The sequence below is a fragment of the Eubalaena glacialis genome, chromosome 4, assembly GCF_028564815.1.
Source record: "Eubalaena glacialis isolate mEubGla1 chromosome 4, mEubGla1.1.hap2.+ XY, whole genome shotgun sequence".
Taxonomy (NCBI): domain Eukaryota; kingdom Metazoa; phylum Chordata; class Mammalia; order Artiodactyla; family Balaenidae; genus Eubalaena; species Eubalaena glacialis.
This window is the reverse complement of record NC_083719.1, coordinates 76,499,870-76,527,583: the sequence shown is the minus strand read 5'-3', so window position 1 is coordinate 76,527,583 and position 27,714 is coordinate 76,499,870. Positions and strand designations below refer to the sequence as shown.

Here is a 27,714-nt window from a genome sequence, read left to right as displayed (position 1 = left end):
ACATGGAAGGCCTCCCCCTCAGTTGCAAGCTCTTTGTCACCAGCATCTATTAAGTATTCACAAAAAAGATTAGGGGCAGGTAACAGCAGAAACCCCATTGGTAGCGAAGGTGGGTCAGTGGGGACTGCCTGCCAACAAGAGACAGATGTAAAACCAGGCCCACTTCCCTGGATCCATCTCTCATATGAAGCAAAAGCCTTAAGTCATTTGGGTAAAGTAAGAAAGTCTTCTATTTCAGAACCCAGGAAAAGATGCACTGCTTTTGTTGTAAGAGCGGAAGTAAAACTCATCTGCCTTTGGGAAAGGGGTAGGAAAACTTCCTGCTGTGCAGCCCAAAAAAGATGGGATAAAGGATAGAAGCAAAAGCCACCTGTCCCTGGAGAAGGGGCAGGAATGCCACTTGGGCCTAGGTTCCTGCACTAATACAAAGCAGAGACCTAATGCTGGGGAGATGCTAGAAAGTCTCTTACCCAAGACCCTGCCCACAGTACAAGGGAAAATTTGGCTGCCATGGGAAATTGAGACAGAAGCAGTGGGTATATCCCAACCCCAGAGACCAAGAACATGAAGAATGCTTAAGACTAAAGCCTATCCAACAGAACGAAAACACACCAACCCTTACTCCCCAACCTAGAAATGAGTAGGAAGCAAAAGGGGAAGAATATGAAGAGCCCTTCTGTGATGAAGTAGTACAGGGACTACCAAAAGCTGAGAATGAATAAAGAACACTGATTAAAAAACCTCCAGCATCACAGGCCCCACGCTAAGCACAAGGGAACTGTAAACCACTGCTGGAATAAAATGAAATGATGCGCTGAAGATGAAAATAGCACTAACAAAACCCAAAGCCAGCTCAAAAATTGACAAGATTAACTCAATGACCCCACACTAACTGCCTTACAAGTAGGTCCATTTTTGGATATTAACATTATTCACCTCAGCCTCTACTGTTCTTCTATAGGGAATGTCTATGTATGCAAAAAAACCAAAACAAAAACACAAGACATACACAAAAATGGGAAAAAAAAAAACAACCAAACCACTGTCAAGAGATAAAGGAATAAAGAGCACAGAGAGATGATCCACCTGTTGAAAGTTTAAAAAAGTGACTTTAAAATAACTGTGAATGACATGCTAAAAGATATAATAGAATAGGTGGACAATTTGCATGAACATATGGGAAATTTAGAAGGCAGTACAATCAAAAAGGTAGAATTAAGATACTATATCAAAGAAGAATTTCTTTGATAGGCTTATCAATAGACTGCACAAAACTGAGGAAGAAATCATTGAACCTGGTAAGTCAATAGTAAGTATCCAACTGAAACACACACACACACACACACACACACACACACACATACACGAAGGGAAAAAAAACAGAACAGAGAAAGCAAATACTGTGGAATGGAATCAAATGGTCTAAAATATGGGTAATGGATCTACAGAAGAAGAACACAATAGAACAAATATTGGGTTGGCCAAAAAGTTCATTCGGGTTTTTCCATACATCTTATGGAAATAGAATCAGCAAATTGCAAATAGAATCAGCAATTCTTAAAAATGGATAATACACTACAATGAAGTGGAATTTCTCTCAGGAATACAAGTTTGGTTTAACATTTAAGAATTGATCAAAATAATTTACCATATTAACAGAATAAAGGAGAAAAGCCAATTATCTCAATAGGTGCAGACAAAAACTTTCAGAGCCAATATATTTATAATAACATCTCCTTTTTCCATAAGATATTATGGAAAGACCTGAACGAACTTTTTGGCCAATTCAATATTTACAAGATAATGGCCAAGAATTTCCCATAATTAAAAAAAGACAAAAATTCCCATTTCCCTAAAAAGCTAAGAGAACTCCAAGCAAGTAACATAAATAATAAACAATAAACAAAATGCACACACATATACGTGGATACATAATCAAATCACCAAAAACTAAAAGTTGTGTTGCTTTTTCAATTTTAATTTCCAACTGCATCACTAGCATACAAAAACACAATTTTTATTTAGTCACTTATTATCCTGTGATCTTGATTAAAGTTATTAATTAGTTCTAATAGCTTCTTTTAGTAAATTATTTGCTATATGAACATGTCTTTTGGAAATAAAACCAAGTATTCTTATTTCTTTATTTCCGACTCTATGCCTCTTATTTGTTTTTTTGCCTTATTGCACTGGCTAGTACCTCTAGTAAAATCCTGAATATTAATGGTCAGAGTGAGCATTCTTGTCTTGTTCCCAATTATGGAGGAAAAAAAAATTCATGATATTGTTTAGATTTTTTCATAGATGTCATTTATCAGGTTGAGGATATAAAAATTCTTAACAAAATATTTGTAAATAGAATCAGCAATTATTAAAAATGGATAATACACTACAGTGAAGTGGAATTTCTCTCAGGAATACAAGTTTGGTTTAACATTTAAGAATTGATCAAAATAATTTACCATATTAACAGAATAAAGGAGAAAAGTCAATTAATGGATATAAAAACTTACAGAGCAATCGATTTATAATAGCATCCCGAAATATGAAGTACATAGAATTAAATTTAACGAAATATGTGCAAGGTTTATACAACAAAAGCTATATTAATGACAGAAATTTAAGAAGCCCTGGAGAGAAAGAGAGTCTACTGATAGGATGACTCAATATTAAGATCTCAATTCTTCCCAATTTGATCTACAGATTCAATACAATTTCAATAAAAATCCCAGCTTGTTTTTTTGTAGAAGTTGACAAGCTGATTCTAAAATGCATACGGAAATATAAAGGATCCAGAATCACCAAAACAATTTTGAAAAAGACAAAGTTGGAAGACTCACAAGACCTGATTTCAAGACTCACTATAATACTATAGTAACCAAAACAGTGTGTTCTTGGTGTAAGGTAGATATAGATATCAATGGAACAGTAAGAAGTTCAGAAATAGACCACACAAATATGGTCACCTCATTTTTGGACAATAGTTCCAAAGTAATTACAGAACAATTGGAACTCTCATACATTGTTAGTGGGAATGTAAAATGGTACAACAACTTGGAAAACAGTTTGGCATTTTCTCATAATGTTAAATGTACAACTGCCATCTGAGCAAGCAATTTCACTCCTGGATATTTACCCAAGAGAAATAAAAACACGTCTACGTGAAGACTCGTACTCAAATGTTCATAGCCACTTTATTCATATTAGCAAAAACAAATCAAAACCAAAAAACCCCCTATGTCCAACCATGGGTGAATAAACAGACTGTGATATATACATAGAGTGGAATACTACTCAGTAACAAAAAGAAAGGAACTGCTGATACACACAACAACATGGATGAATCTCAAAAATAACGAGGCAGGCAAATGAAGCTACATCAAAGGAGTATACACAGTATGATCCCATTTATATGAACCTCTGAAAAAGACAAATCTAATGTACAGTGACAAAAAAGAAATTAGTGGTTGTTTGGTTTGGTGGTGCAGAACTAAATGTACAAAAACACAAGGGAATATTTTAGGATGATGTAAATGTTACAGATCTTGATTGTAGTATGGGTAACATGGGTGCATAAATTTGTCCAAACTCATCAAAACGTACACTTAAAACCTGTGCATTTTACGGTCTATAAATTACACTTCAGTAAAGGTAACAAAAAGCCCTTAGACCACGCCCTCCCAGCAAAAAAAGTCACAGCAGTCTAAGAATACAGTTTACCCAATAAGAAGTCTTCTTAAAATATGGTGTAAAATATAAAAAGAAATGAAATTATGATGGAAACAGTATGAATCATGAAGACTGCACTACATAAACCTAGAAAAAAGCCTTTGTTTAACGTAATACTTCACTTACAAAAAACTGTAAGTGCTTCAAGACTGAAAACAAATATCTTCCAATTTAAAATAAAGATTTTACTTGAGTTTGCAAAGGAATAACATGGAAAGTGAAACAGAGACCCTGAGAATAATGCAATACTTATAAAATAGATTTTGTTCCATTAGACACATACGCTTAAAAGTGCAGAATGGCTTAACTAGGAGATCAAAGAGTAAATCATCTTGGCTCATTTGGAATAAATGAATAATTGCAAAGAAATACAAAAAGGTATTTAAGCAAACCAAAATTGTTTTCACATTCACTGCTTTAGCTTCTATGAAATCTCACCTTACAAGAGAATCACTTCGTTTATCAGCTCTAACAAGGAGGACAACTTTCCATCTATGGAAGGCTCCTGGAGCACCAGTGCGTTTCAGTTCTTCACGCCATCTTTTAGGTGCAGACTGCATTTGAGGTGAATAATGGGAGTCTTTTTCAATTTTATATCCCCATTCGTAAGTTGTTTCATCAAGCCATCTGCCACTTCTGGCACTATGAATTATGTAGTCCTTAGTTAGTACCCACTTTCCTAGAAAGCAAATGAACTGTCAGTCACAAAAGAATTTTGGTTCTGATAAATGATAAACAATAAAGACCAAATATCAAATAAAATTTGGCCTTTTTCAACACCTTTTTCTACACTGCCAATGTTATCTTTGAACCATGTTTGTTTTCCTAAATTTTTTGATAGTGAAAGGCCTACAACATCACTGAACATTGTATGTAATCTTTCCCATAATAAATAATTTTAATTCTGTTACTAAGTAAAAATATAAACCACAGGATTAATAAAATGTGGTATTACTTAAATTATGACTACTATTATTATTCACCATTTTGAGTGAGGTTTATATTCTTCCTTCTATACCAAAAACTTTTCCAATAATGTTTACAGCATTGTTACACTATATAAAACAAATTAACTGAGTTAGAGAATTTTCTAGGATATGTAATAACATTCTGATCTGGGCATCAATGATCTTTTTAAACAGCAGGGAAAATGTATGTTTTCATTTGTGGAGGTAATAATGAATCCAAATGTTTTTCTGGTAAGTTATTCTAAAAAATGGTAAATTCACCTGAGTTAAATACTGCAAAATAAAAAAAGAAAAAAAAGTGGACTAATGATATGCCAAATCAATCACAGGAGAGAAAACTATAAGAGAAACATCAATGGTAACAAAGGGAGAAGACACTAAGCCCTAATTTAGGTTTATGGAATTTAAAATCTTAGAAAAATAAAATAGAATGATTGCTTCATAGCATGGATGGCAGGGGAAACAGGAGCAGAAGAACAAAAACAGTAACTCTTCCAATGATAGATGAAAGAAAAGAAACTTGACTGCAAATCGCTGAGGCTTCAACAAAAGCTTTTTTTGGGGGGGGGGGCATTTTGTGCCAAACCTTTTTATTAAAATATTTTTTCTTACATGAAGCACTTATTAGGTGAAGTAAATATTTCTGCCTCTTTAATACGTTTTTCAAGTGTTACAAAGTTCTATTCAGAAAAACAAAGCAAAAATATTATACGAAACAAATATTTTCAGGGACTTCCCTGGGGGCGCAGTGGGTAAGACTCCACACTCCCAATGCAGGGGGCCCGGGTTCGATCCCTGGTCAGGGAAATAGATCCCACGTGTGTGCTGCAACTAAGAGTTCACATGCCACAACTAAGGAGCCCTGGAGCTGCAACTAAAGGAGCCTTGGAGCCACAACTAAGACTGGGTGCAACCAAATAAATAAACAAGTATTTTCAGAAAAATATCAGAAAGAACCACATTTATGTTTGATACAATAAACACACTATCTTCCCAGAGATTAAGGTACTTTTTCTTCACCATGAAGATTTTTTTTTCAAAGGTGAGAGGAAGGTAGTTAACTTACCTGCTGCACAAGCTGCTAAAAACTTCTCACTCTTACACAGGCGTTCAGCTATTAGATGTGTACAATTTTTGTATTTCTGGAAGGAAAAATCCACATGAAAAAATGTTACTATGGAAGATTTCCTTTTTAAGATACTTTTTCTATTCTTACAATATCAAGGGTACATTTTATCATTCTTAGGCCAACATTTTAATTGTAGTTATTCTTCAACTATATCTTGAACTTTTTAAGTTACTGTACTCACCTCACTCTTGATAAAAGTGCAATCTAGTTTTAAAAGCAATTTGCCTAGAGCTTCCTTTTCTTCCATCTTAAATCCTGTCATCTGGATAATATGCTTTGGGGCACCATCTTCCATCTAACATATACACATAAAGAAGACAACATATGTTAAAGATAGTATTCACAGGGTTGACATTATTTCTTAACTATGAATGCTAAAAATAAAAACTAAAACTACTTAACATATAAGGCTTAATTGTAAATACCAATGTTCAAACTGCCTATGTGCAATAGAAATTAGTTTTAAAAGTGATCTTCTCAAAATGTGGCTGTATATAAAGGGAGATTTGTTTTCTGGTCTGAACACTGAAAGCCTGCATTACTACATTACTTGCCACTAAAACACAATGATGAATGTAACTCTTCAGAAAAAGACAGATACTTATAAAATTTTAGCATAATATTAGCTTCATTTTAAAAGTACTATTTTTGCTAAGAGCTTTGGAAACAAGGACACTTGTGGACAATGACACCCTCAGATCTCATACTAACTTTTAAAGTGTCTGTGGACAGATACTGAAGAATATTTATAAATCAATGGACAACTTGATAAACTTATGGTACCACAGCACTTACAACAAATAATTTAGTATAGTAGGTATATACTAAATTATTCCCAATCTACATTTCTTAACTGTGCTATATATATGTTAATTTCATCACCTACAAAGTAGACTGAAAAAATCACGTGGGTTTCAAATATATTTTGATAGGGACATTAATCTATATTTCAGTGGAGTTCACAAAGCACTTTGTATTTGAGGTGGTACATTTATTGGCCAAGAAAAGGAAAATTCACAGCATTTCTAATTAGAATACAGCTTTTTTTGTTTTTGTTTACATGAGGTTAGAACTTTAGACCTAGATCATCTTGGAGAAAATCTAGTTTCTCATTAAAGATGAGGAAAGCAGTGAGGAGAGAAATAGGGTAATTTTTTCATTTCTCTAACAAGTGTCACCATTAGCTCTGGATTAGTATTCACTTAATGTCACAGGCTGAGCAACAGCAGTTGGCTTCTTTCAAAACAATTAAAAGTAAACTTCAAATGTTATAACAAAAACTATTACCAGGACTTGTAATAGACAACTGGTGAAATTAAAAATGTTTTTTATAGGAACTCTATTTTCAAAGACTGCATATATATATATGTTATATATATATTTATATTAAATATCTATAAACTATATACATATATGTATTTATTTAAAGGTTGAGATTCATTTTAGAGTAGAAGTTGAAAGAAAGTCTCACTATAAACAATTTAAAGCATTACTCAGGGTTAAGAGTGAAACTTCTGCTAGGGTAATAGCACTCCTGGTTTCTCTCTCTACCCTGCATCACTCCTTGCTTTAGGAGGAGAAGCTACTTGAGAGAACTAACTGAATATGCTTTGCCAGACACATCTGCATATTTGCAAAGATGGTTCATATTAATGCACGTGGACATGGCATAAGGAGCTGTCAGTAATAGTACTGCACTGCCTGGGTGGGTAAATCAATTCAGAAGTTATGTAATAAGAAACACACTGGAGTTGCACATCAAATCCACCTCCTCTAAACCAATTTTTATTCAGTAAAAAGGGTGATTTTTTGACCTCAACTTATCTGACTTTTATATTTCTCTGTTGGCTCCAAAGGAGGGAAAGGGATATTATATATTCACCCCTGAAAATCCCAAAATTCAAGATACAGACCATAAAGAAAGTGTCTTTAGGGATAAGGCTCTTTGGGACTTCCCTGGTGGCACAGTGGTTAAGAATCCACCTGCCAACACAGGGAACTCAGGTTCGATCCCTGGTCTGGGAAGATCCCACATGCTGCAGAGCAACTAAGCCCGCGCGCCACAACTACTGAGTCTGCGCGCTTAGAGCCTGTGCTCCGCAACAAGAGAAGCCACCGCAATGAGAAGCCCGTGCACCGCGATGAAGAGTAGCCCCTGCTCGCCGCAACTAGAGAAAGCCTGCGCGCAGCAACGAAGACCCGACGCAGCAAAAAATAAAATTAAAAAAAAAAAAGATAAGGCTCTTTGATGAAACAATTTCTGTAAGTTTGGCCAGTACAAAATTATAAGGTGTACATAGTAGGGCTTGGTGTCTTATGAAATAATCAAACATGTAATACTATCATCAGTAATTAAAATGTAAGTAGCTTCTTGCATAAGGAACTCTACTGTATTAATCATCCAAATTTTTAAACCACTTACACGGGCTAAATAACATAGCTCTTGAGTGATAATATCCATCAATATAAACTAGTAATAAATAAAAAATTTACAAAAATGTCCTCTGTTACTAGAAATAATAATGATTTAGTCTGATGCAGAACACATATTAACACACATACAATAAAGCCACATGGGAATTATAAGGCATATAACCAAAACTAGGGAGAAACACTGCTATCACTAATTCTAGGGAATGACAAAGACTTTAAGCAAATTTCCTTTAGAAAGTAACAGGTCCTTTCAGAAACACTAGACTAGTGAAATTCAACATATCTGTGAATACCACCTTGATATTCTAATGGAAAAGGCAATCTAATTGTTTTTATAGTTCTTGAAAGCGATTTTTAGCAGAGGAATACAAGTGTTTTAACTGTATATATTTTGCCTACTATTATACTTGTATTTTATTTATGTATTTAGGAGTTTGAAAAACAATTTAGTAGGTATTTCAAGAAATGCTGCCAAAGAAGGGAAGTTTGAGTAGCCTTAAAAACCTAAAATCTTGCCCATCTGGCTATTTTAAAATGCCGACATACAGAAACTACTGTTAAGTAATAGGAATATACAGAAAGCAACGAAAAAATCACCATAATGCTACCACCCAAAAAGTCTTATTTAAAAATTGTCTTAAATTTTATTTTTCTGCTTCCTGAGAACTAAATATGTTATACAGAACTATAAGGAAAAAAAAAATCTATCATACTATGTTCCTCATTTAGATCAAGTTAGTAACAGCTATTTCACAATCTGAATGTTTATTATTAACAAGGTACCATTTTAACATATTTTGGTTTGATGTATAAATTACTAAATGACTTGGACTTATTTGAGTCGTGTATAATGCAAAGTTTTCATCTTAAATCATACTGTCTTTATGATGGAGTAATTACAGCCGCTTTACATATTTAACAGCATTTTTTGTCAAAGCAAGAGTCCTCAGTAAAATGAAAACAGGACCAATGGTGCTTAATGGTAGAAATCAGGAAAGCCTTTTTAAAAGCAACTTCTTTCCTCTGGAAAACAATTAAAATGAAACTGATATTAAACAAGCAAAGAGGAAAGGTCAGTAAGAAACACAGGTGTAAAAGCTGGTCTTCCTGATTCAAACAGTGTGAAAATATGAGTGTTAAAAAACAAATTAGAATACAGAACATTAACAAGTTTATCAGAAAAACTGGGCTATTAGCTAAACTTCCACAGAATCGTGAATCCCAGTGATGGCACACAATAACTAGCACAGTTTTTTTAAAGAACAAATTCCATTAACCTAATCTAATAGAGTCCTATAATAAAATGATCTACTTGAAGTAACAGAATTTACAATACATTTATCAATGCTTTTTAATACCACATCATATGACAAACTAATAACCACAGATCTAATTCATACAGTTACATGGGAAAATAGTTCTATGTCTATATACCAGAATAGACATAGACATATATAGATATAAGGATAGATTTATTTATACTTATAAAATTAGTGGTTTAATGGCTCTTCCTATGACCCTGCAGGAGTAAGAAAACAAGAAACAATAGCCTGATATGCCAGTGAACCCAAAGAAAGTACTATACAAAATTGGTGCAATACCTATCCATGACTCAGACAACTCAAAGTCAAGTTTTGTGCTGGTAATAGGTTCTGGGATATGGAAGATGAAAAGCTAACTGCTAGAAGTCTTGCAGCTCAAGAAATAAAGTAAATAAACTGCAATATAATTGTATGAGTAGTATTTCTAGAAATTAGATATTTTTCTAGAAAATATAGGGGGTGATCCTTGAAGTATTCACACAGAAGATACTATGCTAACACAATTGGAAAAGAAAACAAACAAAAAAAAAGCATTTATTTTTAACAGATATTTTATCTTTACTGTCAAAAAGTTAAAAAATACACGAGATTCTTAGTTACAAGGAAATGCTCATAGTAATTTTTTAAAATTCTGTAGTAAATTAAAAAACAATCTACTTACCTTGAATCATAAAATACACACAACTAAGAAGATAATGATTGTGAACAGAGCTGGCATTTATGTAGAACAAGCAACTGTCTCTGTGGTGTGGACTTTCCCAAAATATCTCCCACATGGGCCTATCCCTGATGCCTGAGATTCCTCTGCAGTTGGTGCCAGTTAGAAATGCAAATAAACCTATAGCAGTCATCATCATAATTAAGAACATTTTATTATATACTAGCTTTTAGGTCTATGAATTCTTTACAATATGATACGTAGCTAGAACACCTTTCAGGAATATAACACATAGCTAAAATATGTTAAGAGAACTCAGAGAAATAGAGGCAGTAATAGAGATATGAATAGAAAGGTCTGGTATGGAAAAGAGGATGAAAGAGCAGGGTGTAACAGTTGGGTGAAAGGGAAAAGGTGCTGCAAAAAAGAGGTGCGAGATGCTTATAGAGGTCTGGGACAGAAAAATAAGGATAAACCTTTCCTACTTTGCATTATAATTTCTTTTATGACCAGACACAGGTTATTATAGAACTTTGAGAATATAATGCATCTTATAAATTGTATGCTGCTAACTAAGATAAATAAGGGATTTATTAAAAAAAGTTTTATTTATATATTTGCATTTAAGAACTAAAAATTTCCCCCAGAATAACTTTTACCAATTTGTGCTTTAATTTTAATTAACACATGATAGAAAATTTGAAAAATACTACAAAGTATATAGAAAGATTAAAATCGCTAATTCCTTTACTCTGTAATACCATTGTCAACATTTGGGAATGGGGGAGGGGTCTGTCTTGAAGGTTTTATGCTTGTGTGTGAAAAAATATTAAAAAACAAAATTTAGATTATATAGTTCTATATCTTAATTTTTATGTAAAATCACATCATGGTCTTTTTCCACACTACCGAGTATCTCATGGTTTTAAGGCAACAGGTTGAAAACTAGTGGTTTCTTAATGTTTGTTATTCTAGTGAACTATTCTGATTTTAAACCTACTTCTACTTTGATTTTAAACCTACTAAGGAAAATCATTAAAACTTCCCGCTTCTGGAAAGGACATACCAATCCTTAAATTCAATCAATATTGCTGCTTTGAATTTAAGAGTTTAAAAGATTTTCATGATTTCTCTTATCTACAGCATTTAACTGGGAAGTAAATAATGCTAAAACTGATAAAAGTCAGTTAAAGTGTTGGCTCTCTGTTTAACCAATACTACAAAAGGAACACACAAATCACCCCACTCATACCCTGTGAGTAAAATCCTGTTTGGCTCTGAACGCTATAACATCAAGTGGAGTTTAGGAATTCTCACCCTCTTGGCCTAGGAGCCAAATTAGGCCTTTGGCTTAATATAATTCAGCTGGGCTTTGGACTTTTTTTTTAGAAGACATAGTATCTGTTTCCTGTCCCATCCTTCAAAGATCAGACATGTGTATGCATGTGTTTTTGTGCGTATATATATATAAATTATTTGACTAAGGTCACCAATGGTGAGACTTCAGGGATTTCTTACTTCTATGGCATTATTTGGGAAAGCAGCAGTCATAATTAGTCTCTTTGATGACTGATTTAGCAGTAGAGGGAGAAAGTGGAGAAGTAGCACCAAAATGAGTGTGGTGGGGAAGAAATGAAAGGCTAAGAGGACTTAGGGAGAGGTCCAATCTATCTGGTACTGTACAAGGCACAGGCTGCACTGGAGATGCTAGTTTTAGGGATAAAGGGGCCTTAAGAGAAGCAAGATGAATGAGAGAGATGTTCAGGGATAAAAAAAAGGAAGGACAGAACATGTTGGTTAGCCATGGGGGATGAAAGTCAAACCTGCTTTAGTATCCTAGGAACTTTGTACTACTTAGTAGCAGCATAAGGTCTAAGGTTGACCAAGCAGGATTTTGTGGCCTATATACTTCGTATATGCTCATTTCCTTCTTGAAAATGTAAGTGCTATTTGCCGTTCTTATACAGATGAGAACAATGGGGAATCTGAGAGATTAAGAAACTAGCTCAAGGGTACAAAGTTAGTAAATGGTGAAACCAAGATTCAAAATCTAAGTCTGTTTCTGCAAAAACTGTATGTCCTTTCTACAATACACTTTGACTTTAATTTCAGAATTTAGTTGAATATTTTTAACCAAATTTTAATTTTACAAAGCAATCTACTTTCAAATAATAAAAGAGAAACATACACCACATGAAAAGGAATCTACTGAGGGTGGAGTGACATTTAGATAGCAATATCACTGAAAATATTTAAGCATAATTACAAATTAATTTCAGAAAAATATGAATGTCTAAAATTTCAAAGCATTTCTAGGAACAATCTAAAGAGGGCCGTTTTTTCTTATGAAAAAGTTTATTATTTTCCTCTCAAAGTGGATTTGGTATTAATGACTCAGACTAATTCATATGGGCTTTTCCTCTTCTCCATCAATAATAACAAAACAGTTTTTTATTTCAAAGTAATTCTGATATCAAGAAAGTAAGAACTATGTGAATTTAAAAGTTTCAGGGATATTTTACTTTTAAGCAATAAGATGTCTTTAGAAAGTAAGAAATAGAATATTACTTTTAATTGACTCTCCTTAAATATGCTAATAGGAAACAGGTGAAATAAAATGTACTATGTAATATTTTAGTTATTATTTTTGAGAAAGAGGGTGTTTCACTTTGTTTTTTCAGAGCCTATATGGAATTATTGATTTTATTTTTTAAATGTTTTGCTTAAACAGTGAAAAGATTATCTTAGAGGGAAATACTGTCTAGATAATAGTTATACTATTGGTTTTCTTAAAAACAATGTTTTTGGACATTAGTGTAAATTGTGGATTCCTATTATGAAATCTTAAGCGTTTTAAATTTTATGAAAAAACCCACCTTTGACCACTTTTTCAAAGACTGTTTAACATGATTTATGCTTTCTGCTTTAGGGAAGCAAGAAAATATTAAATCATATAATCGAACATAAGTCAATAAGGCAAAAGAAAATCTGTATTTAGAAAACAGATCTAATAGGAGCACATATGCATTACTGAAGCTTAACTGTCTTCACAATAAAAATTTATACATTCAAGTATTTAAACATCCTAGTCCATTTAACTTAACACTCTGAGTTAACTTAGAAATAATCAAATTAACTCCCTTATAAAAATCCACCTAAACACCAATACTGGTTAGTCAAACTTGCCTAAAATGGGAACATCTTGCACATCAATAGGCACTTCTAGGAAATGAGGCATAAGGTAATAACACAAACCCAAAAGTTTACAAGGCGCAGAGTCTGTCACACGTACACTGGAAATTCGGTTTAAATGTTCATTCCTAATACCTCAACGGAAATTTTTTTTTTTGGTACAGGATATTCAGTCAAAAATAGCTTGACGCTTCCAAAATCAAGCTCCGTCCAAGTTCTGGGTCAAATCCTGATACGGAGTACTCAAAGCAGATCACGTTTTTGTCAATATTTAATCAGAGGCTTTAGGAGTGGAAGAAATCTCAGGATAACCACTTTGCCTTGTTCCCTGCCTCCCAACAGCTGATATCATAATCCCCAGGAACAGAGCACCCCTCCCCACTCCCGCTCCCTTTAGGGAAACGTGTGTGTGTGTGTGCGTGTTTCAAGGCCTACAGTAGCTGCAGAGATGTTCATTACCATTCGGATATGTTTAGAATTCTACTAGGGAGAAAAGAATGATAGCATTTTCCTCTTCACAGGAAGGTGGGCCTGGGGGATCCCCACCACCTGCACTGACGCTAAGTTATGGAAAGCAGCCAAGAATCTGGGACTCACGGAGAGGCGTCCCAGTCGGTTCTATGGAAACGAGAGACGCGAGTGGCCTAGCGCCTTCCTGGCAGGAGACAGAGCTGCGGAGCTGCGCAAACAGGAGGAGAGGGAAGCGGCTCAGCCCTGCACTGCAGAGGCGCTCGGGGCCGTCCCCGCCGCGGCACGAGCGGAGCGCGGCGTGGTCTGCGGCTGCAGCCCATCGACGCGGGCGCCGAGCGCGGCGGGTCGGGCGAGCGCGAACCAACGGCGGCTGCGGAAAGCGTCAGAGGCAAGCACCGCCACCGCTCAACCCGGCCCTTTCCCAGCCTCATAGCCGGGAGCTGCAGAAATTTCGGGGGCACGGAGGACACAGTCAGGGTACACTGTCTCTTCCGAGCTGAGGCCCTTTACCTTCCCGGTCGGAGTTTCTGGGCTGCTTCCTTCGTGCGACGGCGGTGACACGCAGGAAGACTGCCGCAGCACTTGCTGCTTCACTAATCCGGGCTCTGGGAAATAATTTCCCGCCGCGCGCTCCGCGGCCCCGGAAGTTATTGTGCCATTTCCGGGTGGTTGTCAGTGACGCTTTCCAGCCGTCGTCAGGGTCGTCTGAGCGGGTTCAGGGCTTCCTTCTGGCTGGCGGGCTAGGCTCCTGCTACTTCTGCGCCGAAGGTGGGAGACTGGTGAGTGATTTTTCTGGGTTGCCTCCTGGGCCTGGTATTTCCGTCCGCCCGAGGCTCGGTGCAGCATCTTATCCGGACCGAGAAATTAGCGGGAAAGGGTTGAACCAGGAGTCCCCATCCAGCCCCGTGGCGCTTGACCCTGTGTGCTGCTGGACAAGGCCTTGAGATTCCGACTTACGGTCTTCTCCACTCGCAGTATCTATCTCCAACTTGGAACTCTACCCCGGGTCCCCAAGTGCCCCTGCGCAAGGCCGAAGACACCTCTACCGCGACTCGGTTTAGTACAGTCTCTCTACCAATGATCAAGGAGTGTCCACACTCTCCCATTGGCAGGGTTTGGTCACCCTCGATTTTCGAGAGCTGCTTTACCATCCTTTTCCTGAGCACGGTTTCCATTATCCTGGGGTGCAATGCCTGGGAGACAGGCAGTCGGCTGGAGTGCACACCTTTTATATTTTGGAAGTGGGATGAGGGGGTCGTTCCTGATTTAGAACTCAACGATACCGCCGCCGTTTGAATTGGGTGAGAATGGTCTTTGTTTTCCTGGCTGCTATGAGCTAATGAGATAGGAGAGCAAGCTTAAAATTTCACGCATGGGTTTTAGATACACATTTTACCTTTTGGAAAGGAGTGGTCAGGAACAGATGTGCTTTCAGAAAGGAGTGCCTCTGCACTGTTCCAGGCTTCCTCGATAATGAAAGATTCAGGAGAATTTTAGATGGAGGTCTGAGTTAGAATAGCTTTAAAGAGAAATTGCTTACGATGAGGAGGTAACGTGAGGGAAGATGCTCATTCCGTTGAAGATTTTAAAAATGTGATGTAGAGAACCTCTTTTTGGTGAATTCTCTTTCTTGAGTAATGCAGTTTTTCAGGTAAGTTTTCACCCACCACCTTATATTTAAATAATCACCTGTTCCATAAGAGGCAGCTGCTTGATTTTTTTTTTTCCCTTTCAAAACAGCCAGTTCCACAAAGAGTTCTAGGGATAACTCTACCACAAAGAAAAATGCAGTATTCAATTCAAGGACCTTAATGCATCAAGCAAATGCCTTGTTACCTTTTGAGAGTAACAAACACACTAATCTCTTTGTTGATTAACAATTCAAACTTTTATAATCTCATTTGGTCCCAATTTTGCCATTCTTATTAAATCTTGTAGTTTTTCCTTATTTCCCCAGTTGCAAGGATTATAAATATTGATAATTTAAGGGAGGTTATGTTTCTATACAGCAACTAGTTTTTAGATAAGCAGTATTTTGTTTTGTTTTTAAATCAATGCTCTTGACTTGTGATCTCTTTTTAAATTAATATAGCCAACCCACTAATACTAACCACAAATAGCTACTGTCTGCCAGCTATTTATTATCTTATTTAAACTTACTATAGTTATACAAGAAAAATCGTATTATCCCTATTCTGCAAACATTTTATACCGAGACTCAGAGATGTTCTTACAAATTACACAATTAAATGGTAATTGAGATTTGAACCCAGTCTACCTGACTCCAAACTTGGGCTCTTTTTACTGTGCTCTGTACTTTCATAAATAACAAAATCATTCTTTTCACTCTCAGGTAAAATTGGATAGTATATCACATTCCAAAGTCAAATGGATAGCAAAACTTGAGTATAAAGAGATTTAAGGAATTTGTTAAGGAATTAATTCCTTAATGTGTTAAGGATTAAGGAATGTGTTAGGGATTTAAGGAATCACCATAAGGTAATTTTGACGTATGAATAATCCAAATTCTTTTCTGTATTGATCCTTAGCCAGTTTTATCATCCTAACTCAAACAAATACAAGCAATCTGGAGACCATCAGTATATTAGTGACTCCAAAACCAGAGTATCAGCTATCTCTTTAGGCAGCTTCTATTTGTGTGTATGTAGAAAAAGAGAAAATGAGTGAATGAGTACAGATTCATAAAATTGAACTTTGTGTTGCCCTGTAAGGAATTACTATGTACTGGCTGTTAGCAAAACTGTTCTATTCCACTCTTGTAACCCTCAGACAGATGGTGATTAACATATTTCAGGAGAGTGTGCTTAACTAAACTTACCCCTTGCAATATTCTATTTTATGTAAAGAAATAGAAATAGCTTAATTATCAAGGAATTTACTAAAATCTAGTTGAAATGACCAGTACTAGAAATGGCATAGAACTTAATTCTAAAGAATATCTTGTTTTACAAAAAGGCACAAGTATATATGTACAGCTCATTTCAAATACTAATATCCATTACATTGTATTGACTTCTGTGCAAGATATTTGGTTTGCATGTCCCACAGGTAGATCTCAGTGATATTTTTGTTTTCAAACTTCAGTGCGTATGAAGGTTGAGATTATATCTGTTTTGTTGATCTCATACTCAGCATCTAGCACTGTGCCTGGCATGTGGTAGGGGCTCAATAGATATTTATTGAATGAACAATTCCTTTTAAAAGTGTTATTTATCCAGAGAAGTATTTGTACATGTTTTTTTTTTTAAAAGGGACTTACTACATAAATGCACACTTCTTTATCTTTACTCACTTTGACCCTGAAATGTATTGTCCACTCCACAACTCATCCATAAAAGGCAATGTGGTATCCTGCAAAGAAGAGCAGGCAGTGAGACAGGAGATAAGAGAATACCTAATATTTGTTATTGCTTACTCTCTGCTGTGCAGTGTTACGTTTAATCCTCACAGCACTATGGGGTAAGTATTATCATCCTTCTTTTAGGGATGATAAGACAAAAGATAAGCTTTGTAAAGTTTCCGAGGCTACACGCAGTCACTAAGTACCAGAGCTGTGATTTGAACCAATGCTGACTCCAAAGGCCATAGTGTTAACCACTTTGCTCTACTGCCTCCAACTGGATTTTAATCCTCGCTCATCTAACGACTGGGTATATACACAGGGAAATTTATTTCTCCGAGGATCATATTTCTTATCTGTAACATAAGGGTTGGATTAAATGATCTATAAAGTCCCTTCTGGCTCAAAAATCCTCTGACTTTAGTTGGGTCCCAAGTATTATCTGAATGAAGCAGTTCTAATGTGCTAGAAAATCTTTATGAGTGGAGCTTTGCATGTATTTATCGGTGTCTTCCACATTGGGAGATGTACAATTATGTTTTTGTAATGCAAAGAATAAGACCAGAGTTAAAAAATCTTAGCCATGTTTTTGCCAGTTTTTGACCCTGATAAGTCTCTGATTCTTTGTGAGCTTATGTTTTCATATGTAAAATGGATACAGAAGAGTGCTGTGAGGGTTAAGTGAGATAGCTTCAAACACCCTGACTGACACATAGTTGGCATTAAATAAATATTGACTCTTCCCCCCCCCACCGCCGTCTCCCATCTTTTGAGGATAAAAGAAGATTGGTGAATGTAAAAATATTTTATAGGTTAGCCAAAGATAAAGAATCTTCACTTATAATCTACTAAGAAAGATCAAGTTATATACACAAATAGTTATTGTATGACCGACAATTGACGTAGAATCATTGAACAACAAAACGATGGGAACACAGAGAAAAGAAATTTTGCTTCCAATAGGACAGATGAGGCAAGATTTTATAAAGAAGGTAATGCTAAGTTTGGGCCTTAAAGGATGGTGAGGATTTTGGTAGGGGGGGAAGAGGGAAGAATGTTCCATTGGAGGATGCAAAGGTATCGGAAAAGATTAGTGAATACATATTAGATATGTGGGATGGGTGAAGGCTAATGATAAAAGGTAAAAACGCTGAGTTCAGGGCAAGCTATGGGTAACTGGTCATCTTAAAGATGTTAGGCCTTCCACAACGAGCCATGATTTTTCTGTATAACCAGGATCGGGTGGAGGATGGGGTAGGCATTTGATTACTTTGTTATGGAAATAATACCCATTTATTACAGAAATAATACCCATTTATTACAAAAAGAAAAATGAAAAATTGCACCTAATCCCACTCCAGACCCAGCCAAGCACCTACTCACTGAACCCCAACCCCAGGGAAGTCCCCTCCTGGCTTGGGAGTACCCCTCTCCATCCTAGTGAACAGTGAGCTGCGACTTGCCCCTCAGGCTGGCCCAGAGGTAGGAGGGGGCTCTGAGGGGTCACGTGGCCCAGTTTCTGGGCCTCCACCTTAAGAGGACTCACATGGGGACAGGTCCACAGGCACACGGTCCTGTCTACAAGTGCACTGCTCCAACGGGGTGGCTACTGGGCACTGGCGCCCAGCTGTGATAGCAGCGGGCTTCTGGGAGTAGGGTGCAGGTGCTGTCTAGGGCTATGAGGTCTTCCCACCCCTCCTTCCTGTATCTTCCCTGGCTCCTGCCCCTTCCTGATGTCTGTGACGCTGGGCAACCACCTACCCATCTTTGAGCCTCAGTTTCCCCATCTGAAGTCACAGGGTAGACTGGGGCTAGGGGACCCGGGGCTTTCCTCTCTCAGGAGTGGTGCCAGGACCACCCCCTTACCCCAGTCCCACCCAGGGTGTGGTCATATCTGGATCTGCCTAGATTTCCTGACCTGCCTGTGCCTGGGTCCCCTGAGATCACTCCCTTCTGCTCCATGTCCTCCCACAATGCCTTCTCTACAGAAAAACAAAGCAAACAAGCAAACCAACCATCTCCCTTCCAGGGCTTGAATGCTGCTGAGTTGCTGCCCGGCTGCTCAACATCCGGCTCTGCCCACTACTGCTAGGCTGTGTCATTTTAAAGGCTGGTAAAACACCAGGGTTTGGTCATTAGAAGTGATGAGTCTGCAGACTGCTGACTCACCTCATCAGGTGACTCTGGTGAAGGGAAGTTTTTGAAATGTGAACTCAAAGGCTGCAGTTGAGTCAGGAAGCAAAAGCAAAAATCAGCATAATTACCTTAAATTATATTGAAAAGTCTCAGAAAGTGGGCAGAGAATACTGCCTTCCAGCCTCAACTGCTGATTTGTTATTGGAGGCAGGTTTTTGAAACAGTGCTCCAGCTATTTCCCTGTAAATTTTGGTTAAAATACAAACAGGCGGCAGCTCAAGAAATACCCTAAATTGCTAGTATTTTATCTATAATGTATCATACACACACACACACACACACCTCCATAAAGAGAGAGAGAATGAACATATATAGCTGTTTAAATCACTTGGGGGATTCTTTGCTGAATAAAGTTCTCAGGACAAATTATCTAAAACTAAAAAGTAAAAAGGGACACAATTGTCATTTGATTAATTAGGCAAATCAATATAATGTTAAACAGCTGAATTCAGAGATGACCTGAGTGAGCTCAAACTCATGAACTTATATAATATGATCTTGAGGAGGTTACTTAAATTCTTTGAGCCCCAATTTCATCTGTAAAATGATAATATTAACTTCATGGATTTATTAGGATTAAATGTGATAATGTATGAAAGCACACAGAGGTATCAGAAAAATTTTATTAGGGATCTCTCTAGTTTTTGTTGTTATTTAATAAAATTTAATTGTTTAAAAATAAGGTCTGCAGCTCCAAACATGAAATTAAACAGACTTGAGTTCAAATCCCAGCTCTGTCAGTAGTTGCGTCATGCTGAGAAAATTACTTTTCTACTCTGTTTCCTTATTTATAAAATGGGAACAGTAATAATGTCTTCACAGGGCTTTTGTGAAGACTAAATGAAATAATGATGCCTAGAGTCTAATATGATGACTAGACATGTACTTTGTTTGCTCAAATTCCCAGAGAAGCACATGCAAGGAAGGGAATAGATGTGCAAGAGATTTATTGGTGATACTCCCTGTGAAGGATAAAGGAGAGGGAGCTAGAGTAGGAGGGAAGTACCTTCAGGCCTCGGTGGAGGTCTGACAACCTGTGCAGGAGAGTGGGAGGGAAGGAAGAAGAGGAGGGTGAGAAGAATCTCAAACCTCTCGAAGAAAGCTTCAGCTGGGTCATGGGGAATCCGAGAGCCAAAGTCAGCTGTTAGAGGAATCCCGTATCACCACAGTACCCAGTATATGTTGGTTATTTGCAAAAATAATTAACAGTTGTCACATGCTGTAATTTACAAGTGTGTTTAAATTTCAACTCTTGAATTTTACTGCCTATCCCCACCTCCCCTAAGAAAAGTACAGTCCCTGCTGCCAAACACTGACATTAACATTTGAGGCACTTGTTCTTAGACTAACAACTTCTTATATTTTACAATACAGCTTTGTTAGCCAGAGAACAGTTGAGGAATCAAAAGATCTTCCAAATTACAGTTGAAAAATGTAAACATTACCTAAGCAACTGATTTTTTGACATTAGGTGATTAAACACAAACTGTCTAAATTTCTAAATTCAGATAGCCAATAAATGTAACAATCTTAAACAGTGAGTAATGTTAATATCCATAGTGTGAATATTAACCTAAACTTGAATGTTCATTTCCTTTCTTACTAAAGGGAAGCAAAATATATGACCCCAAAATATGCCACTTTGGCATGTGGAGTGTTTTGAGCCAAAGGCAATCAAGATCCAGCAGACTCAAGAGAAACTTTTACCTCTCCCTTAACTACCTAAAAATTTAAATACCAGGCCTGTACCAGGAAGGGAGCTATTACCAGAGAGAACTTTTACCTGAATGACTTATATGTATGGCAGGGCAAATAACTAAGTACCAAACTTCTGCTCTTCTTAGTGTCCTATGAATTACCCTCCTCTCCTTTGAAGTTCCAGGCCCTTATCCCATTCCTTGGCTCAGGATGGCATATAAACCTCAACTGCCCACCTCGCCCTTGGGTCTCAGTCTTATGGAGCTCCCATATGTATGTAGTTAAATTTGTTTCTTCTGCTAATCTGCTTTATGTTAATTTAATTAATAGATCTGCCAAAACAACCCAGAAAGGTAAAGGAAAATTTTTACTCCCCTATATTACCAAAGATATCTCTATGGTCAAACAGATCAAGGTATTATATTTTTGTCTGTCTCTACCCATCTACCCCCTCCCTCTTTTGTTGTTTTTAATGAGGAATTGTAGCCATCAATCAGTTCAATACTCTGCAAATGGCAGGTCATGACCCATCAATTGGTGAATACTAGTCCGCACTTTTGTTTCAGTTATGTATGGCTTTAGGATTTGGGTATTAAATGTGTTTGTTACTGTGAATCAAAGGATTTAAATTTTAAAGCAAGGGATTTAGACTAACTTCTTTATCTTACAGGAGGAAATGAGGACTAAAGAGGTGATTTAATTTGCCCAGATAACTCAGGAAACATGTGACTTGAACCAGAAGCTAGGTCTTAAGAATCGAAATTTAGGGTTCTTTGTATCATGCTTCCAGGAAAAGGCTTCTTGTTTACAGTACTTAGGGCACATAATTACTCTGTTTTCCAGTGGGTTAATATGATAGTCCTTTTCTGTCACTTTCATTATTTCTTTGCTAAGATTTATTGAGAAGAGCTTTTCCCTGACTGTGGCCATTGAGTGTCAGGAAGGATGTATAGCTGCAGTTATTTTTTAGCCGTCAGCAGCCGTACCACATCACCGGAATTTACTGTTTATTTTCCTTATGCGAAACAGCTAATTTAACAGTTTAAATCTGGAGTTTACCTAATTTAAACTGAGGAGTGATGGGAGTTCTTTCTGAGGGGCATTATACTGGTAAAATCTTAATTTTTACTAATACCAGTGAATATTTTTCTGTACTTCATTGTCATGACATTGTTTATCCATTTTCCTTGCTTTTTAGAGTTTAGCTCACCAAATACTTTCATTTTCAAAATGTAAGTTTTGTGTATAATCATGTGATAATTTATTCCTTTATGATTGTAACAAAAATATATCATTCTTTACTTCTCTAGCAAATATTCATACTGAAGGGGAGCAGAATAGGCTGACCCAAAATCTGCCATTGTGGCATGTGGATTGTTTTGAGCTGAAGGTAATTAAGAATGAACAGACTCAAGAAAAACTTTTACCTCTCCCTTAACTACCTAGAAGTATTTACATAGGGAGCCTATTCCAGGAAGGGAGCTACTACCAGAGATCACTTTTATCTAAATGACTTACCTGTATGGCAAGGCAAATGCTCTCCTTATCATCCTATGAATTACCCTCCTCCCCTTTGAAGCTCCAGGCCCCTATCCCATTCCTTAGCTCAGGATGGCATATAAACTTCAACTGCCCGACTTGCCCTTGGGTCTCATTTTTATAGAGTTCCTGTACAACGTACAAAATTAAATTTGTTTTTCTGTTGTTACTCTGTCTTCAATTTAATTATTAGACCAGCCAAAGAATCTAAAGGGAAGAAGGGAAAATTTTTCCACCTCTATAATATCTGCCCTCGAAAGTGCCCTATGGGCAATTTAGCTTCTCTGTGGTGAGTTCAGTCCTCTGCTATTTAGAGGTTTGACTGGGAAAGAGTTCGGGAGTGGGGCTGTTCGTAAATAGAGTACTCCTTCTAGGCTCTGTTTCTCTGTTGCCTTATGTACCCTTTTATCATTGAGGCTCTCCGTGCTCATTCTTTTGATTAACTTTACCTGGTCATGATCTTTCTGTGGCTTTCTCATTTATCTGACTCAGCAGTTCTGAAACTTTTGGTTTCAGTAGTCATTTACACTCTTAAAAATTACTGATGACCTGGGTGGGACTTCCCTGGTAGTACAGTGGTTAGGACTCTGCACTCCCAATACAGGGGGACCAGGTTCGATCCCTGGTCAGGGAACTACACCCCGCATGCCGCAACTAAAGAGCCTACGTGCCGCAACGAAGATCCCGAGTGCCACAACTAAGACCTGGTGCAGCCAAATAAATAAATAAATAAATAATAAAAAGAAAAATTACTGATGACCTCGAAGAGTTTCTATGTATGTAATTATATCTATTAATATTTATTATATTATAAATTAATATTGAGTATTTTAAGAAATGATTAATTCAATAATAAAGCCATTACATGTTAACATAAATAGCATTAAAAATAACTATTTTTCAAAACAAAAATTGTAGTGGAAGTGTGGGAATCTCTTCAATATCTGGCTTAATAGAATAGTACTGAATTCTCAGATCTGCTTCTGCATTCATTTCTTGTGATTTGTTGTTTTGGTTGAAGTAAATGAACAAAATCTAACCTAATACAGACATATAGTTGGAAAAGAAAGGAGTATTTAGGGCTTCCCTGGTGGCGCAGTGGTTAAGAATCTGCCTGCCAGTGCAGGGGACACGGGTTCGAGCCCTGGTATGGGAAGATCCCACATGCCGCAGAGTAGCTAAGCCTGTGTGCCACAACTACTGAGCCTGTGTGCCACAACTACTGAAGCCCGCACACATAGAGCCCATGCTCCACAACAAGAGAAGCCACCGCAATGAGAAGCCCACGGACCTCAACAAAGAGTAGCCCCCGCTCACCACAACTAGAGAAAGCCCACGCACAGCAATGAGGACCCAACACAGCCAAAAATAAATAAATAAAAAATAAATTTAAAAAAAAAAAGGAGTATTTAATGGCCTTCTGAGATAATTGTGAATATTTTTCTTTGCTCTTATACCAAAACTTAACAAGTGGTAGTTTCTTAAGTTTAACTGCAATGTGGAATCCGAAATCATATCAATGAACTTTTGTATTTTTCCTTTAAAGTCCCTTGGTCTATCTTTCACTTTCTTGTTTTCTTTTTTAAACATCTTTATTGGAGTATAATTGCTTTACAATGGTGTGTTCGTTTCTGCTTTATAACAAAGTGAATCAGTTATACATATACAATCTCCATATCTCTTCCCTCTTGCGTTTCCCTCCCTCCCACCCTCCCTATCCCACCCCTCTAGGTGGTCACAAAGCACCGAGCTGATCTCCCTGTGCTATGAGGCTGCATCCCACTAGCTATCAATTTTACATTTGGTAGTGTATATATATCCATGCCACTCTCTGACTTTGTCCCAGCTTACCCTTCCCCCTCCCCATGTCCTCAATTCCATTCTCTAGTAGGTCTGCGTCTTTATTCCTGTCTTGCCCCTAGGTTCTTCATGACCATTTTTTTTGTTGTTTTTTTTAGATTCCATATATATGTGTTAGCATGTGGTATTTGTTTTTATCTTTCTGACTTACATCACTCTGTATGACAGACTTCGGGTCCATCCACCTCACTACAAATAACTCAACTTCGTTTCTTTTTATGGCTGAGTAATATTCCATTGTATATATGTGCCACATCTTCTTTATCCATTCATCTGTCCATGGACACTTAGGTTGCTTCCATGTCCTGGCTATTGTAAATAGAACTGCAATGAACATTGTGGTACATGACTCTTTTTGAATTATGGTTTTCTCAGGGTATATGCCCAGTAGTGGGATTGCTGGGTCATATGGTAGTTCTATTTTTAGTTTTTAAAGGAACCTCCATACTGTTCTCCATAGTGGCTGTATCAATTTACATTCCCACTAACAGGGCAAGAGGGTGGTTCCCTTTTCTGCACACCCTCTCCAGCATTTATTATTTGTAGATTTTTTGATGATGGCCATTCTGACTGGTGTGAGATGATATCTTATTGTAGTTTTGATTTGCATTTCTCTAATGATTAATGATGTTGAGCATTCTTTCATGTGTTTGTTGGCAATCTGCATATCTTCTTTGCAGAAATGTCTATTTAGGTCTTCTGCCCATTTCTGGATTGGGTTTTAATTTTTTTTGATATTGAGCTGCATGAGCTGCTTGTAAATTTTGGAGATTTTTTTATCCTTTGTCAGTTGCTTCATTTGCAAATATTTTCTCCCATTCTGAGGGTTGTCTTTTGGTCTTGTTTATGGTTTCCTTTGCTGTGCAAAAGCTTTTAAGTTTCATTAGGTCCCATTTGTTTATTTTTGTTTTTATTTCCATTTCTCTAGGAGGTGGGTCAAAAAGGATCTTGCTGTGATTTATGTCATAGAGTGTTCTGCCTAGGTTTTCCTCTAAGAGTTTGATAGCGTCTGGCCTTACATTTAGGTCTTTAATCCATTTTGAGTTTATTTTTGTGTTTGGTGTTAGGGAGTGTCCTAATTTCATTCTTTTACATGTAGCTGTCCAGTTTTCCCAGCACCACTTATTGAAGAGGCTGTCTTTTCTCCATTGTATATTCTTGCCTCCTTTATCAAAGATAAGGTGACCATATGTGTGTGGGTTTATTTCTGGGCTTTCTATCCTGTTCCATTGATCTGTATTTCTGTTTTTGTGCCAGTACCATACTGTCTTGATTACTGTAGCTTTGTAGTATACTCTGAAGTCAGGGAGACTGATTCCTCCAGCTCCCTTTCTTTCCCTCAAGACTGCTTTGGCTATTTGGGGTCTTTTGTGTTCCCATACAAATTGTGGAATTTTTTGTTCTAGTTCTGTGAAAAATGCCCTTGGTAGTTTGATAGGGATTGCATTGAATCTATAGATTGCTTTGGGTAGTACAGTCATTTTCACAGTGTTGATTCTTCCAATCCAAGAACATGGTATATCTCTCCATCTGTTTGTATCATCTTTAATTTCTTTTATCAGTGTCTTGTAATTTTCTGCATACAGGTCTTTTGTCTCCTTAGGTAGGTTTATTCCTAGGTATTTTATTCTTTTTGTTGCAGTGGTAAATGGGAGACTTTTCTTAATTTCACTTTCAGATTTTTCATCATTAGTGTATAGGAATGCAAGAGATTTCTGTGCATTAATTTTGTATCCTGCTACTTTACCAAATTCATTGATTAGCTCTAGTAGTTTTCTGGTAGCTTCTTTAGGATTCTCTATGTGTAGTATCATGTCATCTGCAAACAGTGACAGCTTTACTTCTTCTTTTCCAATTTGGATTCCTTTTATTTCTTTTTCTTCTCTGATTCCAGTGGTTAAAACTTCCAAAACTTTGTTGAATAATAGTGGTGAGAATGGACAACATTGTCTTGTTCCTGATCTTAGAGGAAATGGTTTCAGTTTTTTACCATTGAGAACGATGTTGGCTGTGGGTTTGTCATATATGGCCTTTATTATGTTGAGGTAAGTTCCCCCTATGCCTACTTTCTGGTGGGTTTTTATCATAAACGGGTGTTGAATTTTGTCAGAAGCTTCCTCTGCATCTATTGAGATGATCGTATGGTTTTTCTCCTTCAATTTGTTAATATGGTGTATCACATTGATTGATTTGCGTATATTGAAGAATCCTTGCATTCCTGGGATAAAATCCACTTCATCATGCTGTATGTTCCTTTTAATGTGCTGTTGGATTCTGTTTGCTAGTGTTTTGTTGAGGATTTTTGCATCTATGTTCATCAGTGATATTGGCCTGTAGTTTTCTTTCTTTGTGACATCTTTGTCTGGTTTTGGTATCAGGGTGATGGTGGCCTCGTAGAATGAGTTTGGAAGTGTTCCCCCCATGCTATATTTTGGAAGAGTTTGAGAAGGATATGTGTTAGCTCTTCTCTAAATATTTGATAGAATTCACCTGTGAAGCCATCTGGTCCTGGGCTTTTGTTTACTGGAAGATTTTTAATCACAGTTTCAATTTCAGTGCTTGTGATTGGTCTGTTCATATTTTCTGTTTCTTCCTGGTTCAGTCTCGGAAGGTTGTGCATTTCTAAGAATTTGTCCATTTCTTCCAGGTTGTCCATTTTATTGGCATATAGTTGCTTATAGTAATCGCTCATGATCCTTTGTATTTCTGCAGTGTCAGTTGTTACTTCTTTTTCATTTCTAATTCTATTGATTTGAGTCTTCTCCCTTTTGTTCTTGATGAGTCTGGCTAATGGTTTATCAATTTTGTTTATCTTCTCAAAGAACCAGCTTTTAGTTTTTTTTATCTTTGCTATCGTTTCCTTCATTTCTTTTTCATTTATTTCTGATCTGATCTTTATGATTTCTTTCCATCTGCTAACTTTGGGGTTTTTTTTGTTCTTCTTTCTCTAATTGCTTTAGGTGTAAGGTTAGGTTGTTTATTTGAGACGTTTCTTGTTTCTTAAGGTAGGATTGTATTACTATAAACTTCCCTCTTAGAACTGCTTTTGCTGCATCCCATAGGTTTTGGGTCATCGTGTTTTCATTGTCATTTGTTTCTAGGTATTTCTTGATTTCCTCTTTGATTTCTTCAGTGATCTCTTGGTTATTAAGTAGTGT

General features: G+C 36.9%; 2 protein-coding genes across 2 annotated transcripts in view; one reads left to right on the top strand and one right to left on the bottom strand.

Annotated features, from left to right (window-relative positions):
- The window catches only part of SLF1 (SMC5-SMC6 complex localization factor 1), a 60,017-nt gene extending 45,503 nt beyond the window's left edge, over positions 1 to 14,514 (bottom strand). The window contains exons 1-4 of the mRNA XM_061187998.1: positions 14,413 to 14,514; positions 6,008 to 6,121; positions 5,764 to 5,839; positions 4,168 to 4,408 (exon numbers count right to left, since the gene is read on the bottom strand). Coding sequence (XP_061043981.1) covers positions 4,168 to 4,408; positions 5,764 to 5,839; positions 6,008 to 6,121 — 431 coding nt within the window. The 5' untranslated portion in view covers positions 14,413 to 14,514. The remainder of the gene's footprint in view (positions 1 to 4,167; positions 4,409 to 5,763; positions 5,840 to 6,007; positions 6,122 to 14,412) is intronic.
- A 108-nt stretch (positions 14,515 to 14,622) lies between these two features.
- The window catches only part of KIAA0825 (KIAA0825 ortholog), a 404,470-nt gene continuing 391,378 nt past the window's right edge, over positions 14,623 to 27,714 (top strand). The window contains exon 1 of the mRNA XM_061189447.1: positions 14,623 to 14,681. The gene's annotated coding sequence lies outside the window, so the exon portion shown is untranslated. The remainder of the gene's footprint in view (positions 14,682 to 27,714) is intronic.